Source organism: Dendrobates tinctorius, unplaced genomic scaffold (genome assembly GCF_039654945.1).
Source record: "Dendrobates tinctorius isolate UK_male_01 unplaced genomic scaffold, ASM3965494v1 ptg000231l, whole genome shotgun sequence".
In the NCBI taxonomy this organism is placed as follows: domain Eukaryota; kingdom Metazoa; phylum Chordata; class Amphibia; order Anura; family Dendrobatidae; genus Dendrobates; species Dendrobates tinctorius.
The window spans coordinates 24,588,454-24,608,344 of record NW_027361898.1 but is presented as its reverse complement, the minus strand read 5'-3'; the positions used below and the strand labels follow the sequence as shown (position 1 = coordinate 24,608,344).

The window sequence follows — 19,891 nt, the reverse complement described above, 5'->3', positions numbered from 1 at the left end:
ACTCGCCCATAGATATTAAAGTCTGCCAAACCCACTGATTTTTATATGCCTATCATAGTCTTATTCATAAAAATGGACCAGCAGAGGATATTGCAGTTTTTCTTGGATCACCCAAATCAGTGAAAATAAAAATCCTGATACGTTACCAGTCCCCAGCGATCTGTAATCAGTCAGTTTTTAAAAACAGCACGAGGATGAGCAAAACATTCATGCAAATACGGTAAGCCCTGAAGTGTATAAGCACAAAGAAGCCAATGTGTTTAGACACAATTAGAAGCAACTAGGACACCTATCGCAGTCAAGAATGGTCACCAATACTTTTATTAGTAGATATTTGGAAGAACGAACTGTACATTAAATTTTGTCTGTATAAAATTCCTTAAAAATAATTTGTACTAGTCTAGTGTCTCTTTAGTAACCGATCTTGTTAAATTAGACCTATTAGAGCTCTACAGACGCAATACCGTTTTGCTTTGTCTAGGATCTAGTCTAAACTTAAGCTGCGGGGTCAACACAAAGTCCCTCTTCCATTTGTGTACTGGCCACAAAAGGCAGTCTGAGGTCAATTTTAACTATGCATGATATTTATCTCTCTTAACCAGGGAATACATGATGGCCTTAAAATACTGTCACTAGTATTATGTGAAAGTTTTTTCCCAAAAGGCTTTTAGAATTATCTTAATGCCTGAACTTAGCAGTTTCCATAATAAAAGGAGCGTATAGTTATTGATTAGTTCTATTGCTGCTTCAGTCGATTGGCTAGTCTTCTGATAAACTGGCTGCAGATGACACATCAAGTACATATGGGACGTCATGACTGCAGACAAGCAAGCAGAAAGATCAGTGGAAGGACCAGAAATGTGTTGACGGAGTGGCAGAGAAATAAATCAGCCATTTTATTACCATTCCAAGCCATGGGCACATCACTTCTCTTATCTCAGAAACCCTCTTTACACTTCATGTTACTTAGTTACATACAAGTTGAAAAAAGACCTAGATCCATCAAGTTCAACCTTTCTCTGCCAATTACACATTTTTGCTACTAAATTATCTATAACCCACAATGCTGAGTGTACTGAATAAATCATAGTTTTTTTTTGTTTTTTTTTAAAGCTGTCAGTGTCTGGCATTATTACTTCTTGTAACATAGTAATTAAGGTTGAAGGAAGACTAAGTCCATCTAGTTCAACCCATATCCTATCCTAACCTGCCCTAACATGTTGATCCAGAGGAAGGCAGAAAAACCCCATGTGGCGAACAGTAAGCTTCACACTGGGGAAAAAAATTCCTTCCCTTGTGATCGGGTATTCCACATTCTGACTGCTCTAACTGTAAAGAACCCTTTCCTATTTAGCTGCCAGAATCGCCTTTCTTCCACCTGTAATGAGTGCCCCTTGGTCCTTAGTATGGTTTTTGGAAGGAATAAGTCATGCGCCAGTCCTTTGTACTGACCACACATATATTTATACATATAAATAAGACCTCTTCCGAAGCATCTTTTTTTCTAAGCTAAACAAGACCAATTTTTCCAACATCTCATCATAAGGGAGACATTCTATCCCTTGTAATAATCTAGTTGCCGCCCTTGAACTGACTAACTTCTGAATATCCTTTTTAAAATGTTGTGTAAAAAATCCAATACATCAGTCAAAGCCTGGAAACTGTTTTGGTCACTTTATTAAATGAGATATTAAATATATTTTTTTTTTTAAGTTTCAACTACTAAACAGCACTTTCAATGGTGAAAACACATAGGATATTTTCATTTTAAATGCTCGCTCATTAAAAACACAATTTCAGTCCTTCAGTATTTTACAAACAGAAAAAAAGAAAAACTGCGCTGTTGGAATTAACTTCTGTAGTACTTCTACAGCACTTAATATTGGAATCAAATAGCAGGGAAATAAAGAAATGCTATTTCAACAGCTGTATGATTTCAGCAGCCAAGGCTGATCAGATGGACTGAAACTACTATACAACCGAGACATACATGTACAAGATCACAAATACCAACGCTTTACATCCAAAGTAACAGCATCAAAATGTGGAGAGTTGAGCAGGCAAAACTGTAATACAGGTAACTCCGTTTTAACTGTGCTTAAAAGGTAATGCAGCTAGTTAAAACACCAAAAACATAAAAAATGAACCTTCCTTGTCTTTCTAAGGTTTAGATAAGTCTCTGAATATTGGTTAAAGATTGATGCTCTACTTAGTAAAGACAATATATGCAACTAAAATGTCTACTCAAACTGGTGTGGGTGGTCCGCGATGCAGGTCCTCTTCACAAGACTTGCTCTGTAACTTCAGGGACGCTGCTGATCTACCAAGACTTAATTGTGAACTTAAAAGTAAAAAGCTGTTACTTCAAAAGGCAAATATGCTTTCTGCTTTAATAATGAGCAACAACTGCATTTTCTTTTTTCTTTTCTTTTTACATTTAGGTACAAACAAAAAAAAATCTTATTACAAGACATTTAAAGCAGTTAGAAAGCATGTACATGTTACTCATTTGACATATCTTTAACTTAATTCCGCTTTGACTTTTTCACTACTTATAGGCAAAACTAATGAAACATTTAAATAACAAAAATGTATAAAGTGTTGAAAAATTGTCTTGTGTTTTTTTGTAATCATAGTGGCTACAATTTTGCTATTCCCCTACATAGCGACTAAGAGCCTACTTTATAGCTCAATCTCAATCCAAATGTCTATGCAGCGTGATTTCTGAGTCTATTGTACTGCTGGTCAGTAGAACAAGCATTTTTATTTCCCCATGTAAATGGTGTCCCTTGTTCCAGTACAGCCATGGCTGGGGGGGTCCATTTTCAATGACTGGCCATGGAACTAATGGAGAAATGTGCAGAGATGCCACAATTTGGGAAGGGCTGAATTAAAGCTTTAATACGAAATTAAGAAAGAGAATAGTAAAAAAAAAAAAAAAAAAAGTTTTAATTTGCATACAATGGCCTGCAATTAAACAAAAGCAAAGGCTTGGTGCCAAATTGTATAGTCATTGGTATGGTGAAAAGAAAGCGCTTCTCCATCAATAAGCAGGAATCAATGCCATTCAGTGACATAAGCAGTAAAATCATTTTTCATCTCTGACTGCTTCAGTACAGACTGCATATGCCTGGTCATTTTAGCACAATGGCTTACTTCCTCCAAGTTGTACAGGATGGTAGGTAAGGTGGCTCCTGAACACATTACGAAAATTGCAATAATGGCAAGAAAAGGAGCATGATCCAGGGTCTGGAATTATGTCTTCACTCACCCACATGTTCAAAGCAAAATCATTTTTTAAAAAGTTTTAGCAGGAAATCAATATATTTATATTTCCAATCGGTGCAGATACTCCAAAATAATATTTAAACGTCTATACATAGGTAGGGCTAATCCATAGCCACAATTTAGGGCTATATTTAGGTGGTGATTTAGGTCTTAAGGATTATAGGCTGAAATGAAGATTTGCACCTTAAAAGTGCTAAAAATACGAGGACTAATCGCTGTGCAAATTCAACAGACTGAAAACATTTGATAATTCTAACACTTTGTGGCGCAGTACAAGGGCAGAAAAAGAACAAATATGTTTAATGTAAACACCTATTTAGTATAGCACTATGGGAAAAAAAAAAGGAGAAAAAAAATTAAACTATATTTACAAAGGCACCGGGATGCTGATGCACCATAAAAACGTATAGCAATGCATGACGGACAACAGGAGCCTTAACATGAACAAAGTGTCTAGATGTTTTTGCCATTAGGCAACAAGTCTTTTCAAGCCTTGATATCTCTAGTCAAAAAAACAATTAACCCCATCAGATCATTTAAGGGTATCTGATGCCTATACCCGCTACATTGCTGAGCTACATCTTGCACGATGTGGCTGATTATCGTTGAATATGTAGTTCAGCAATAACAGTAGTCCTGATAGGATGTCCATCTGGGGTCTAAAACCAGTAATTTATTTCTTTAGAAAATTAGTACATATGCCGCGTTCTACAATACCATAGAAATGTCTAAAGTACCACACAGCTGCAAATAGAGTGCACTGGCTGATAAAGGAAATTATGTCTTGCTAGGATGTCTGCTTTGGAGTGACTGTCGCCAAGCTGTGCAACTGGTCTGGATACAGAAAGCATGTTTTCACTGAAAACAGGTCTCTTCTGCATCCGCTTAGTCAAAAAAAAAAAAAAATGATTTCCCCTGTGGGCTTTTCTTCATCAAAAACAGAGAACCAATCAACTTCAAAGCTTAATATCGATACATTTTCGGCATTCAGAAAGGGAACAAACCAAACGCTTTCATGTGTGATGTATTCTACAGTATGTCAAGCCTTAGATTCCTAGACAAAATGGGGAAAATAAAGAAGATCTCATATTGAAACAATCCAGTAGAGGTCTTAGTGCAATATCATCACATTTTTTTTGCTTGTGAAGGTCCAGGATTTTTGCTTCTGTTGGAAGGTGGTGCTCTCTGCATTTGGAGGTTCTGCATACCGGCCGGATACATTCCTCGCAGGTCTATTTGTGGAAAGTTAGCTGTGTTCACCAGAAGGTTTGACTGTTTCTGCTGCATCATCATTCGGTTCAATACCGCCTGCTGCTGGAAGGCAAGCTGTTGTTGCTGCTGTTGCTGGTTATACTGCTGCTGTAGTCTTCGGCCCATCAGTATTCGCTGGACGCAGCTAATTAGCTGTCGGGAAAAACAACAATGAACCCTTAAGATGGCTTGCTTTGTGTTCCTCGTAGGGCACTTTACCATATCTGACATTTATAAACTCAAGTAGTCTGCTAGCAGCTGAGACCCCTACCAATCTTGATAAACCGGAAACAAATGACTGGAAACCACAAGTGATTACTGTGTATAAATCGAGTACAAGCCAAGATTTTCAGCCCATTTTTTTAGGCTGAAAGTGACCCTCTCGGCTTACACTCAAGTCATTATCCCAGGGGGTAGGGCGGGGGAGGGTCAAGAGCCGGCGGCTATCACATCATACTCACCCACTCCTCATGCCATCACTGCAAGTCCTCCCTGCATCTCTCTGTTGTCCAGGCAAGGCAGCTTCTTCCTGTGCTCAGCGATCACGTTGAACCGCTCATTAAAGTAATGAATATGCACGCATCTCCACTCCCATAGGCGTAGAGAGCATATTCATCACCATGTGACCACTGAACACAGGAAGAAGCTGCCTCACCTGGACAACGGACAAGCAGGGAAGTGCTCTGACCGCACCAGGAGGGTGCGAGCATGACGGGGAGGACGGAGGAGCCATGCATACAGCAGGGGGGAGGACGCAGGAGCCATGCATACAGCAGGGGGGAGGACGCAGGAGCCATGCATACAGCAGGGGGGAGGACGCAGGAGCCATGCATACAGCAGGGGGGAGGACGCAGGAGCCATGCATACAGCAGGGGGGAGGACGCAGGAGCCATGCATACAGCAGGGGGGAGGACGCAGGAGCCATGCATACAGCAGGGGGGAGGACGCAGGAGCCATGCATACAGCAGGGGGGAGGACGCAGGAGCCATGCATACAGCAGGGGGGAGGACGCAGGAGCCATGCATACAGCAGGGGGGAGGACGCAGGAGCCATGCATACAGCAGGGGGGAGGACGCAGGAGCCATGCATACAGCAGGGGGGAGGACGCAGGAGCCATGCATACAGCAGGGGGGAGAACGCAGGAGCCATGCATACAGCAGGGGGGAGGACGCAGGAGCCAAGCATACAGCAGGGGGGAGGACGCAGGAGCCATGCATACAGCAGGGGGGAGGACGCAGGAGCCATGCATACAGCAGGGGGGAGGACGCAGGAGCCATGCATACAGCAGGGGGGAGGACGCAGGAGCCATGCATACAGCAGGGGGGAGGACGCAGGAGCCATGCATACAGCAGGGGGGAGGACGCAGGAGCCATGCATACAGCTGGGGGAGCAACACACACTAGGACAGGGATGAGGGAGATAATGCATACCCGGCTTATATTCGAGTCAATAAGCTTACCCAGTTTTCTGTGGCAAGATTAGGTGCCTCGGCTTATACTCGGGTATATACAGTGCACTATTTTATAAGTGACATCATAGAACTAACAAAATTGCAGGCATACAGAGAAACATTTGATGGCAGATTTCCAACTAATGTCTATACCTCACTTATCTGCCACATCACGGTGCTCTCTACTTTTTGCTGCCACTTTCATACAAATAGCTGACACCGACATGTCAAACATTTTATCTAAACACGTTTATTGCTCACAGGTGTACTTTCACTATGAAATATTACAAAGAGTGCTAAAGTGGTACAAAGTGTCTCCTTTTTATTTTTTTCAAACAGCCTTAACTGATCAATGACATTCATTTAGGGGGTAATCTACTACTTGATCAAACCCCTTCTCAATCAGCATGTTTGCCCCCTGTAAAATAATAACACATACTCCCTTCCAATGCTGTTACACCAGGAGAGACTATGCTAACACAGGTGATTGTGTCACCTTGTTACGTCACGAGAGAACTGCGGCCAATCAACAGTAGCTTCACTCTCCCCACCTTCAGACAAATCACATACATGTAGAGGAAACAAACGCTGCTGCTCTCTCACTTCCTCCAGATGTATTTGATTTGTCTGATGCAGGGTAGAGTGAAGCAGCAACTGATTGGCAGCAGGGCTCCCATGGCATAATGTCATACAATCCCTGAGAGAGACAGTGCTGACACCAGAGATGAGTATAGGTGTTATTATTTTACTGGGAGTTAAACATGGATAGAGACGGGGTTGGCCGTGTAGTGGACAACCACATTAATGGTCTCTAATAGACAAACTGAAAGAAACTTCCCTGGGTCACACCCTTTCTTTTATGGATTTCAAAAGACTGTCTTGCAGACATGGGTTAACAGGAATTCTGTATAGGATATCACCATTTTTTTTTATGGCAAAACAAAGTCATATTAAGGGGACATTGTAGGACCATTCGTCACATCTACAGCAATGTGCACTCATGAGAAATTTTACAGTTGGATATGGATTGTTAATTGTCAACCCACTGTCTCTATCACTTACTGAAAAAAGGTGATATAAAAGTTGACAAACAAATTTTAAGTCAGATTAATTTGGTGTAACTCAGGGAGAATCTGATTAACAGATATTTCCCTGAACGGAATAACATGGTTTTCCATTCTTACATACCCAGTAGGAGAGAAAGCTTTCCAGTATAAAATCAATTAGGAAGGAACACCCCCACCAGATGCAAGAGCCTTAAACATCTCACCGTCACTAACAGGTTGGCATCCAGAGGGCATTTCCTACACATACTAATTAACTCAGTTGCAGGATCATGCTGTCCTCACTTGCTCATGTAGAACAAGACACATGCAGGCTGGGGAAACCAAACTCACATTCGTCACAGTGAGGACATTAAAAGTCATTGTGACTGGAAAAGGGGCAATGTAACATGTGCAAGTTAAAAATTGGAACCAAAGCCAAAAATTATTAATGATAGAGCTCAATTTGGAGCAGGAATGCCGTCCGTGGAGGTGTCCAGCACCTTGTAGAGGCCAGAACATTCCGGAGCAATGTGTTCCCCAAATAACTTGGAACCTAGTAACTGGAAGGATTTTTTAATTGCGTGAAGCCAGTCACTGGAAATAAGGCCAGGAAACACTTGTATGAAAGATTCAAAGTTATTCCGCAGGAAGGATACAGTTGTATTTTGCTGTTAAGGTGTCAAAAGCTCACATAACAAGTGTCTGTGAAATGTAACCCTTCAAACGCCAAGGAGACCAGAAATTACTGTATACAATACTAGTTCTATACCCCACATTTCATGTGCTCACAATTGCCATACTTTCTGAATGAGATACAGTTGAATACTCACCATTTGCTGCTTGGCCAAAACATCATTGTATATAGCTTCCCGTCTTTTAATTTCAAGCTCTTGGCTTGACTGTCTGCTTAGAGCCAAAGACTGGACCTGGGATTCTGACAAGCTTGGATTTTCCTTCCACTAGGAGAAAAAATAAATACAGATTGTACGAAGGGCTCAGAATATCTATGAAGTAAAGGCACAATCAAAAACACTTACCGCTATAGCAATAATATCATCCAGAGGCTGAATCCTCGCAGATGCTATGCTATTTGTAGCCTCGACCACTTTCTCTCGGCCTTGGTTAATAAGATCCTTGAGAAAAGATAAGAGGTAAATGACAACCAGAAAATTGCTTTGATGGTAGCGTTGAATTAGATGTACCAAGCAAGATGTAACCATTTAGCTATATCGTGTAATGATTACATAGAGAGGAGAAGCTCAGGATGAGAAGTTACTATATGTAAACAGATGAGGAGCATATAATGGTAATAGTATGTGCTTCCAATTAGCACAAGGCTTCAAGGTACATTTCTCCATCCTATGGCTCTGAATGCATCGGAGAAGTCGAATGACATTACTCGCCTCCAGTTGCTGATTAGTCAGTGAAGACAACGCTCCTAAGTTTAAGGGCATGTAAGGCGACTGAGCAGCACTGAAATTGATTTGAGAGTAATTGACCCCAGTTGCAGCTGCTGTGTTGAAACGACTGGTCAAACCCTTAAAGAAAAAAAAAAACATTGGCTTTAGTCTGCCATATTTATACATGAGCGCAGAACTGACACAGCACAATGGTTATAGTATTAAAAACTATGAAATCTTATTTTGCATATAAATTTTGGAAATCATACTAAAAGATTTTAGTCAAATAGTTTTTCTGGGAAAAGAATATTGGTGGTATAAGTGTAAGAAAATGTACAGGAGGTGAATGTAGGCCATTTTTATTTTACATTGCGAATTGAGTATTTAAGAAGAAGCTGTTTATGTAGTGGAGAAGCCCTTTAGCTAAATCATATAAGGTACGGTACATGCACTTTAAGGCTGTGTGCACACACTGCGGATTCACCTGCGGAATTTTCCAAAATCCGCAGGTCAAAAGACCTGCGGTTTATCTGTGGATTAGCTTGCGGTTTGACACCTCTACAATGGAAGTGTGAAACCGCTGCGGATTCTGCAGAAATAAGTGACATGCTGCGGATTTGAAACCGCAGCAAATCCGCACGGAAAATTCCGCACCGTGGGTACTGCGGTTTTTGTTTTCCATAGGTTATAATGGTACTGTACACCGCAGCAAAAACTGCTGCGGATCCGCAGGGCCAAATCCGCTGCAGATCCGCAGCAGCATCCACAGCGTGTGCACATACTCTAAGTCCACTCTCACATGAAAACAGCAGGTGTCCAACATTTAATATTCAGCTTACACCAAAATGGAATAAAACTGCAGTTTAAAAAAAAGTTAGATTTAAAATTAAAACAAAAGTTGACATTTGTCTTCTCATTCTACAAAATAAAAAAAAATGAACAACTGATCAAAGCACATAAAAAGTGATTATAAATGCATCAGAGACTTTGGCCCTTTCATGAATTAGGTGAAAATGGTCACAAACTATACGTTTTAATTTTTTATGGGTGCAAGGTATGGCCCTATTAATAACTATGTGGACCAGTGTGTGCAAAATAAAGACTGCTGAAAGCAATGACTCGAGATCTAACTAGAATTACAGCTACAGCGTTTTACAAAGTAACACATGCAACGGCATCTAAAACTCACAACTTCAGAATAAAGAAGTGTGATCAAACTATGATAAATACACTATATACTTCTAACAATTCTGGAGATGCAGAGGTAAGAAGAGGCTGCTCACACTGCTGTCCACCTGCTTTAATGATGGAGACACTAGGAGTGCTGGGATAAAAAGAGGCTGCTCACACCACTGTCCACCTGATTTAATAAAGGAGATACCAAGAGTGCTGAGGAAAAAAGCAAATGCTCACACTATTGTCCATCTGATTTAATACTGGTGATACTAGGAAAGCTGAGATGAGGCGGCTGCTCACCCTGCTAATCACCCTGTCTATCTGATCTAATATGGGAGATATCAGAAGTGCTGAGGTAAGGAGAGGCTGTTCACACTGATGTCCACCATGTCTTTCTGGTCTAATACAGGATATATCTGACGTGCTGAGGTAAGAATAGGCTGCTTCCACTGCTGTCCACCCTATCTGATCTAATACGGGAGGTATCAGAGGTACGAAGAGGCTGCTCACACTGCTGTCTAAGGCTAGGTTCACATTTGCGTATGGAGGAGCTGCAGACTTCTTCGGTGAAGCTCCACCCATGGCCGCACCTCCTCCGGTCAGCTCCACCTACGTCCACATACTTCTGCATGCGGCCTGCGTACCCTATCTTTAACATTGGGTACGCAGGTCATGTGGATGTATGCGAATGCCTCTGCATGCGTCGTTTTGACTATGCGGCGCCCGCATAAAATTCCAACATGACGTGATCGTCGCGGGTTGCCACATCGTCAAAACGACGCATGTGGAGGCATCCGCACGACCTGCGTACCGAATGTTAAAAATAGGGTACGCAGGCCGCATACATAAGTATGCGGAAGTAGGCAGAGCTGACCGGAGGAGGTGCGGCCGTGCTTCATGGAGGAAGTCCGCAGCTACTCCATACGCAAATGTGAAGCCAGCCTAAATGTTTATTTCTACAGTGATTAACTTCCTAGCCAAAGTACTTGAGATTTTCTAACAGAATTTAGGAATTTTTTGACAATGTTACTTTAGTTATTTTTTTTTCTATTCCCTAAAACCCCTTTAAAGAGATGTGTCCCAATACTTCTGTTTATAGAAGTGTGTATCCTCTACACATTTTCCTCAGCATCTGGGACTTGCCTTCTTCTCAGCTTCATACTCATCCCATGCTGCTTTTCTTTCCTCCTCGGTCAAAGCTTCTTCCTCTTTATGATCCAGCAGAGAATCATGCTCATGGTAAGTCACAATCTGTTCCTTATGGATCGGTAGCAACTCTGCAAGAACTGTATCCTGAGGAAAAGAGACATGATGTGTAAACTTGTGTCTAATGACAATAATGGGTAACATCAGCAATAGGGAGCAAGTGAAAGGCATATACCTATTAGACCTGGCTAGATACTCAGTTCCATCATCGTAATAAATCAAGTGTGCATTACATATAAAGTCCTACCAGTTGTATAATGTCAAAATAGTTGGCTGTTCTTAAAGATGAATTATGTTAAACATTCACATTGAATGCTACAGAAAATTGTGCAAAAAAACTGGAAGTCTGATAGTTTCTGCACCTTATTTCTTTGTTCTCCAAGCTGAAATATGACACGGCCTATCTAGTATGTGCTTTTCTATATATTCCTTCAGACTAAGGTAAAAACAAATGGTCAGCAACTGGCAGGACTTGTATGGAAACTTCAAGAAGGAATGTAGATTACTTTCCTGCAGTCATAATGTGGCTATGTCATGGATTAAGAATCACTCATTTCTAAGGTCCATGTCTACACAAATATATTTTTGCTGTCTTCCAACAAAAAGTAGATGTTTCAGTGCTTTTTTGGACCACCCATAAAAACATCCGAGACAAACACTTGGCAATATAAAAAGGCAAAATACTTTATAACTACTTCTGGAGTCGTATGATATCCACTGTCCCAGCCCAGAACAATACATGTATCACGCAGGGCAAGCTTATTACAATAGACCTGGATGTTGCCAACTAACTGTCAGTACATTGTGGCCGCTGTAACATTCTGCTGGACAAGAACCAAACATCCTATTGATCACCTTATGGTGGATGCCACAAACCAATTCTTAAACTTAATGCTTACTCATACAGTTTAGATTGCAAAATCCTGTACTATAAAGTTTAAACCATGGTTCATATCAGGTAAAAAGACCTAATAATACACTCATATATGAAGGAAAAAGAAAAAAAAGATCTAAGATGTGTGTACATTCTGCTTGGTGTCCATTTAGGAGATGATAATCTTTATTTTTATATAGCGCTAACATATTCTGCAGCGCTTTACAGTTTGCACTCATTTTTATCACTGTCCCCGAAGAGGCTCACAATCTAAATTCCCTATCAGTATGTCTTTGGAATGATGGAGGAAACCGGAGTACCTGGAGGAAACCCACGCAAACACGGGGAGAACATACAAACTCCTTGCAGATGTTGTCCTTGGTGGGATTCGAACCCAGGACTCCAGCGCTGCAGTGCTATCAACTGCGCCATCGTGCTGCTCACAACAGATCACCCCATATGTTCTGTTGCTGAAACCGATGCATTGGGAAGATCACAGCTGCTTTAGCTTCCTGTCCAGAAAGCTCAGGAAAACAATCTCATGCTGCTTAGTACGTATAAACCCAAATTATAAACTGGGGTAATGCTATCAGCTTCTCAGATCTGCATTACACAACACCGTCTTGGCGGGAACAACCTTTAGGGAAAAAAAAATATAAAGCTAATATTTCAAAGCTGCATTTTTATTACATTTCTTGGATTGGGGATGAGCTGCCAATTTACAATTATAAAACCTGTCATATATAATCTGCCAGCACTAAAGAAGAGAGCCAGACTTGGCACGCTCTCTTTTAACCCCTTTGTTCACTTAATGGCAATAATCGTACTTCAGAGACCAATGTTTTGGCCACTATCCAATAGCTGATCACACTATTTATTTACAGTGATCATTTAAAAGGGACACAAAAATTTATTTTATGTATGTGATGTTCCTGGAATTGGCAGCCATCTTCATGGCTGATACACAGATGGTAAAATATCAATGGCTCCTCTATGTCCAGCACTTCTACAGATTACTGTATTTTTCGGAACACAAGATGCACCCCAAATTTTGGGGTGGAAAATAGGAAGAAAAAAATATTTAGAAGATGGTGGTCGGTCTTATAGTCTGAATTTAAGACATGTTAAATAGAGAATGGCTGAGTTGGAGGAGCAGGGTCACATGAGGCATGGTCCCTTACTCAGGAAGCTGGCAGTGGCAATGCTGTGAGTTCTGGGTGGGAGGAGGGGCCCAGTGTCTGCGGTGTGGCAGAGCAGAGTACGTTGCGTAGAGCAGGGTCCCTTCCTCAGGAAGCAGGCTGCATAAGTGTTGCGATGCTGCGGGTCAGGTGTCAGCAGTGAGCATCATTGGTTTCCCGGCAGCCATTTCCCTGAAGCCAACCACCTCAGGAAAATGGCAGCCGGAAAACCAATGATACACTCCGCTCTGCTCACCGCCGACACCGGGCCAGCAGCATCACCACACTTCTGCTACCGCTGGCATCCTGAGGAAGAGACCCTGCTCCACCACGGCCTCAATCCCCTGGGTAAGCCAGCATTTGGACTATAAGAGACCCCCCCTTCCCCTCAAAATTTTTTTTAAATTGAGTCTTAGGGTTTGTGCACACGTTGCAGATTCAGCTGCGTTTTTTTCCGCGCGGAACCGCAGGTAAAGTGACCTGCGGTTTTGCCCAGCGGTTTCACACCTCTACTATGTTAAAGGTGTGAAACCGCTGCGGAAACCGCACAAACAATTGACATGCTGCGGTTTGTAAACCGCAGCAAAACCGCGCGGAAAAAACTGCACCGTCAGCACAGGGTTTTTGAAACCCCATAGGGTTTCATAGTACTGTACTTGGTCAGCGGAACTGCTGCGTTTCCGCAGGGGCAAAACCGCTGCGGAAACGCAGCAGAATCCGCACCGTGTGCACACAGCCTTAGGCTACTTTCACACTTGCTTTTTTTTGCAGCACGTTTTTCCCGCAAAAAAAAGCATGGAAAAAACGCATACAAATGCGTTTTTTTTCAAGCATTTTTATGCGCATGCATGGAAAAAACGCGTTTTTATGCGTTTGTATGCGTTTTTACCGCGTTTGCGTTTTTTCCAACATTAGTTGGCCTCATCAAAAAAATCAAGATAGGATTAGGATTAACACTAACCCAAACCACGACTTTACTAACCCTAACCCTTAACCAAACCCTACTAACCCTAAACCCTAACTAACCCCTAACCCTAAACCAAACCATACTACCCCTAACCCAAACCCTAACCCCCCTTAATTAACTCTAACCCTAACCCCTAATTTCCATTGTCTAACCAAAGGTCAACAAAAAAACGCATGCGCAAAAAAACGCATACATGCGCATGCCAATGCGCACCCATAGACTTACAATGGGTGTCTTGCTGTAAAAAAAAAAAACGCATTGCGCGCGCATGCGTTTTTTGAGGCAAGTCGGAGGCCCAAAAAATGCAACAGGATGCATTTTGTGCGCCCTACCGCATACCACAAAAAACGCATGCGCGGAAAAACGCATACAAACGCATGTGTATGCACACATAAGTGCACCCCATGCAAAATATAGGAAAAAAAGCATGCGTTTTTTAGCGCTAAAATAGAGCGCAAAAAAACGCAAGTGTGAAACCAGCCTTAAGAGTACATAAAATACAGACTTGATGGGAATCATCACCAGTCATGGTGACACAAATGAATTATTGAATTATCACCTACAACTTCTCTATAGTAGCAGCCAGGCAAATGTCCATGCACACTTGGCTACTCATAGGCCCCCTATACGTATTAGACCAATATCTGAGGCATCCATCAGTCTAGTGTGTATGGGGGAGTCAACCACCTGAAGGTCGTACCTGATTTCGATTGGGCATGTGCGATTTCGGTTTGCCGAGCGTTTTGTTTTCCCATAGATAAGCTGCTGGCAGAGATGTCTCTCAGTGGCTGTCTCAGTGAATGCAGGAGCCATAGGCTGACAGCCATTTAATGTATATGCGGGCCTTAAAGGGAATCTGTCACCCATTTTTAATATCATCATGTAAAGATATCACCCAATTGTGCGTCCCATAAGGATTCTATTAGGATTTTTGATTCCCCCCAACTCCGCAACTTTGATGCATAAATACCTTTTTTTTATCTTGGTGGAGATGTATGGAAATCGCCGCGGTCCAGTCCGATGGGCGTGGCTTATTCGCCTTCTCCCCCCCTCAGCTTGCTGAATGTAATCTTCATCTGTTATCACAGATGCCGTAGTTTTCCGCACTTGCGCACTGAAAAGGCCTCCGGCGCCTGCGCAGTATGCTTTGCACAACTGTGGGCAAAGCATATAATTGGTACTGCACATGCGCCGGTAATTTTCAGCGCGGTCTATGCCCTGGAAGTGTGTCCTGCATGTGAAGACTTCCGGGGCATAGACCACGCTGAAAAATACTGGCGCATACGCAGTACCGATTATATGCTTTGCCCACAGTTGGGCAAAGCATACTGCGCAAGCGCCGGAGGCCTTTTCAGTGCGCAAGCGCGGAAAACTACGGTATCTGTGATATACACAGATGAAGGTTACGTTCAACAAGCCGAGGAGGGGGGGAGAAGATGAATAAGTCCCGCCCATCGGACCGTACGGCGGCCTTTTCCATACATCTCCACCAAGATAAAAAAAGGTATTTATGCATCAAAGGTGCGGGGTAGGGGGGAATCAAAAGTCCTAATAGAATCCTTATGGATGCACAATTGGGTGTTATCTTTACATGATATCACTAAAAATGGGTGACAGATTCCCTTTAAGCTACAGGGTCACATAATAAAGCATTAGCATTGTCCTCCTGCTATACATACACTGTCTATCTATATTATGGCTTACATAAAGAATTGACATACAATAGGATACATTAAAATAGACTTCCATTTATAATCACCAGTATATCACCCAAATCTGATATTTCCTAACTAAGTGAAGATACTCAAGGAAGAGATCTGCAGCCACTAACAGGAGAAAACTCTCTAACAGCCCTTCCAGGGCCTTCCACACACTGTTGTAATTAGGAGGTAAGAAACTGTATCAAGCTGACTTTCAACAAATTAAAATTCCTGAACAGAGTATAGGGAAGTTCTCTTTGTTGGCTGGAGGTATGCTTTAACCCCTTCACGCCTGGAGCTTTTTTCGATTTTTCGTTTTTCGCTCCCCTTCTTTCCAGAGCCATAACTTTATTTTTCTGTCAATATGGCCATGTGAGGGCTTATTTTTTGCAGGACGAGTTGTACTTTTAAACAACACCATTGGTTTTACCATGTTGTGTACTCGAAAATGGGAAAAAAAATTCCAAGTGCGGTGAAATTGCAATAAAAGTGCAATCCCACACTTGTTTTTTGCTCGGCTTTTTTGCTAGGTTGACTAGATGCTAAGTCTAACCTGCCATTATGATTCTCCAGGTCATTATGAGTTCATAGACACCAAACATGTCTATGTTCTCTTTTACCTAAGTGGTGAATAAAAAATCCAAAGTTTACTAAAAAAAAAAAAAAAATATTGTGCAATTTTCTGAGACCTGTAGCGTCTCCAATTTTAGTTATCTGGGGTCGGGTGAGGGCTTATTTTTTGTGTGCCGGGCTGTCGTTTTCAATGATACCACTTTTGTGCAAATATGTTCTTTTGATCGCCTGTTACTGCATTTTAATGCAATGTCGCGGCGACCAAAAAAACGTAATTCTGGCGTTTTGAATTTTTTTCTCGCTACGCCATTTAGCGATCGGGTTAATGCTTTTTTTTTTATTCATAGATCGGGTGATTCTGAACTCGGAGATACCCAACATGTGTATGTGGGATTTTTTTTTTATTGTTTTATTTTTACTGGGGCAAAAGGGGGGTGATTTGAACTTTTTTTATTTTTAAACATTTTTGTTTTCTACTTTTGGCATGCTTCAATAGCTTTCATAGGAGGCTAGAAACATGCACAACCCGATCGGCTCTGCTACATATGGGCGATGAGCAGATAGCCCATATGTAGCAGATATACTGCTGTGCTTTGAGCGCCGACCACTGGGCGGCGCTCAAAGCCATGTGCCTGGAACAACCACAGAGGTCTCTATGAGACCTGTGGTTGTCCAGGCAACGCGACGCCGAACCCCCAATCACGTGACGGGGGTCGGCGATGAGCTCATTTCCGGCCCGGCGGCCGGAAGTGCTATTTAAATACCCGCTGTCAGCTTTGACAGCGGGATTTAACTAGTTAATAGGTGCGGGCGGACGGCGATTCCGCTCGCGCCTATTGCGGGCACATGTCAGCTGTTCATAACAGCTGACATGTCGCGGCTTTGAGGTGGGCTCACCACCGGAGCCCACCTCAAAGTAGGGGATCCTTACCGATGACGTACTAATCGGTCATCGGTAAGGAAGGGGTTAATATAGAAATTGTGATAATCAAATAGTATTGCTAAACTCTCACATATCTGTCTATATTACAAAATGTTTGCCATCCCCATATAACAAAATGTCAGTCAGATTGCGTCACCACTGCAGTTCCCATATGTGTGACAGAGATTTGTCAGGTTTATCAGACACAGAAAAAGAATAAGCAGAAAAAGACATATCCAGAATGGAGCACTAAACAGCCATTGCTATGGGGTGTATGATAATGTCAATAAAAATAGCAATAATATGAAGGTGAAATGCATTAATCTGAAGTGGAGTTGAGCGACTTTGTTCGAATCGGGTTTCACGAAACAAAATTTGTTTCAGATGAAACTGGTCCGACTAGGGCAAAAAAAGTCGGAATTTTGTCCGAAACCCGACCCCAATGCAAATCAATGGTGAATAAAAGTCGGCATTGAGTGGATGAATGTCATCCGCTCAATGCCGACTTTTATTTCCCATTGGCTTGCATTGGGGTCGGGTTTCGGACGAAAATCCGACTTTTTTTTTGCCCTAGTCGGACCAGTTTAATCTGAAACAAATTTTGTTTCATGAAACCCGATCCGAACAAAGTCGCTCAACTCTAATCTGAAGTCATGATTCTTTTTCTTTTCAGTGATCGTACCATTTAATTTGAATATGGTCTCTTTAGGGTATCAGTCATGGTAAGCTGTAATTATAATTGTTAGGATATTTACACTAGTATGAGACATATGGTACAGTATGTTCTTTTAAGCAATATGATCGCTAGAAAAAGAATAACCTCAGGCAAATAATTGCCAGTCACTACGAAACTGAGCAATTTCAATGTGTCCCAGGCTATACCACATTTGCTCCAACTGCTCAAAAGTACCGTATATAAAAAAAATCAAACTCCAGGTGCAAAACATGAAATAAAGAAAACAAAGTATCAAAGCAGAGGATGAGAGTAACACATAGCAGAGAAATTATATGATGAAAGCTTGAAAATGTAACACTTGTCACAACGAAACCTGCATGTAAGGGAAAATTATACCTTTCATCACCCAGCAAAAATTTCAATAGGTATCAAAAAAATTTCAAAGCTTAGTTACACGATACATTCTAGTTCTTCCTAAAACTTGGGAGTACTGCTTGTTCCTGCGTCAAATCCTACATGGTCACAGCAGGGCTGTGGAGACAGTGTGGGATAATTTTGGTGGAGTCAGTATAAAATGGACTTTATGTACATGCTCAGTAGTGACCAGTGCTGTGGAGTCGTAGATGAGATGAATCTGTGCTGCACTTTATGTACATGCTCAGTAGTGACCAGTGCTGTGGGGTCGTAGATGAGATGAATCTGTGCTGCACTTTATGTACATGCTTAGTAGTGACCAGTGCTGTGGGGTCGTAGATGAGATGAATCTGTGCTGCCCTTTATGTACATGCTCAGTAGTGACCAGTGCTGTGGAGACGAAGATGAGATGAATGTGTGCTGCACTTTATGTACAGGCTCAGTAGTGACCAGTGCTGTGGGGTCGAAGATGAGATGAATCTGTGCTGCCCTTTATGTACATTCTCAGTAGTGACCAGTGCTGTGGAGACGAAGATGAGATGAATGTGTGCTGCACTTTATGTACATGCTCAGTAGTGACCAGTGCTGTGGGGTCGTAGATGAGATGAATCTGTGCTGCCCTTTATGTACATGCTCAGTAGTGACCAGTGCTGTGGAGACGAAGATGAGATGAATGTGTGCTGCACTTTATGTACATGCTCAGTAGTGACCAGTGCTGTGGAGACGAAGATGAGATGAATCTGTGCTGCACTTTATGCACATGCTCAGTAGTAAGGCAGGGCTGTGGAGTTGTAGATGAGATGAATCTGTGCTGCACTTTATGCACATGCTCAGTAGTGACCGATGCTGTGGAGTTGTAGATGAGATGAATCTGTGCTGCCGTTTATGTACATGCTCAGTAGTGACCAGTGCTCTGGGGTCATAGATGAGATGAATCTGTGCTGCACTTTATGTACATGCTCAGTAGTGACCAGTGCTGTGGGGTTGTAGAGGAGATGAATCTGTGATGCACTTTATGTACATACTCAGTAGTGACCGGTGCTGTGGGGTTGTAGATGAGAAGAATCTGTGATGCACTTTATGTACATGCTCGGTAGTGACCAGTGCTGTGGAGTTGTAGATGAGATGAATCTGTGCTGCACTTTATGTACATGCTCAGTAGTGAACAGTGCTGTGGGGTTATAGATGAGATGAATCTGTGCTGCACTTTATGTACATGCTCAGTAGTGACCAGTGCTGTGGGGTTATAGATGAGATGAATCTGTGCTGCACTTTATGTACATGCTCAGTAGTGACCAGTGCTGTGGGGTTGTAGAGGAGATGAATCTGTGCTGCACTTTATGTACATGCTCAGTTGTGACCGGTGCTGTGGGGTTGTAGATGAGATGAATCTGTCCTGCACTTTATGTACATGCTCAGTAGTGACCAGTGCTGTGGGGTCGTAGATGAGATTAATCTGTGCTGCACTTTATGTACATGCTCAGTAGTGACCAGTGCTGTGGTGTCAGAGTCATGGAGTCAGGAGCCAGGGAAATTGAGTAGTCTGTGGAGTTTGGCTACTGACTCCACAGTCTTGAATGACACAGACCGTGCAATGATCCTCCTATACTGTATACTTGTTCAAGAAAAAGGGTCAACTCCAAGGCAGCAAAACTAAGAAGGGCCAGTTACCATGGGTGGTACAGTACTTGAAAGTACACTAAATGCAGAAAAACACCTGATACTACGTGCATGTAATGGAGTTACAAAGGACCATTGTACACAAATCAG

At 42.2% G+C, this 19,891-nt stretch overlaps 1 protein-coding gene across 1 annotated transcript in view; it reads right to left on the bottom strand.

Annotated features, from left to right (window-relative positions):
* Positions 1 to 1,659: 1,659 nt before the first annotated feature.
* Positions 1,660 to 19,891, bottom strand: part of ATRX (ATRX chromatin remodeler) — a 348,862-nt gene continuing 330,630 nt past the window's right edge. Inside the window, exons 32-36 of the mRNA XM_073556201.1 lie at positions 10,755 to 10,904; positions 8,439 to 8,573; positions 8,073 to 8,168; positions 7,866 to 7,994; positions 1,660 to 4,692 (exon numbers count right to left, since the gene is read on the bottom strand). Of these exons, the coding sequence (XP_073412302.1) occupies positions 4,414 to 4,692; positions 7,866 to 7,994; positions 8,073 to 8,168; positions 8,439 to 8,573; positions 10,755 to 10,904 (789 nt within the window). The 3' untranslated portion in view covers positions 1,660 to 4,413. The remainder of the gene's footprint in view (positions 4,693 to 7,865; positions 7,995 to 8,072; positions 8,169 to 8,438; positions 8,574 to 10,754; positions 10,905 to 19,891) is intronic.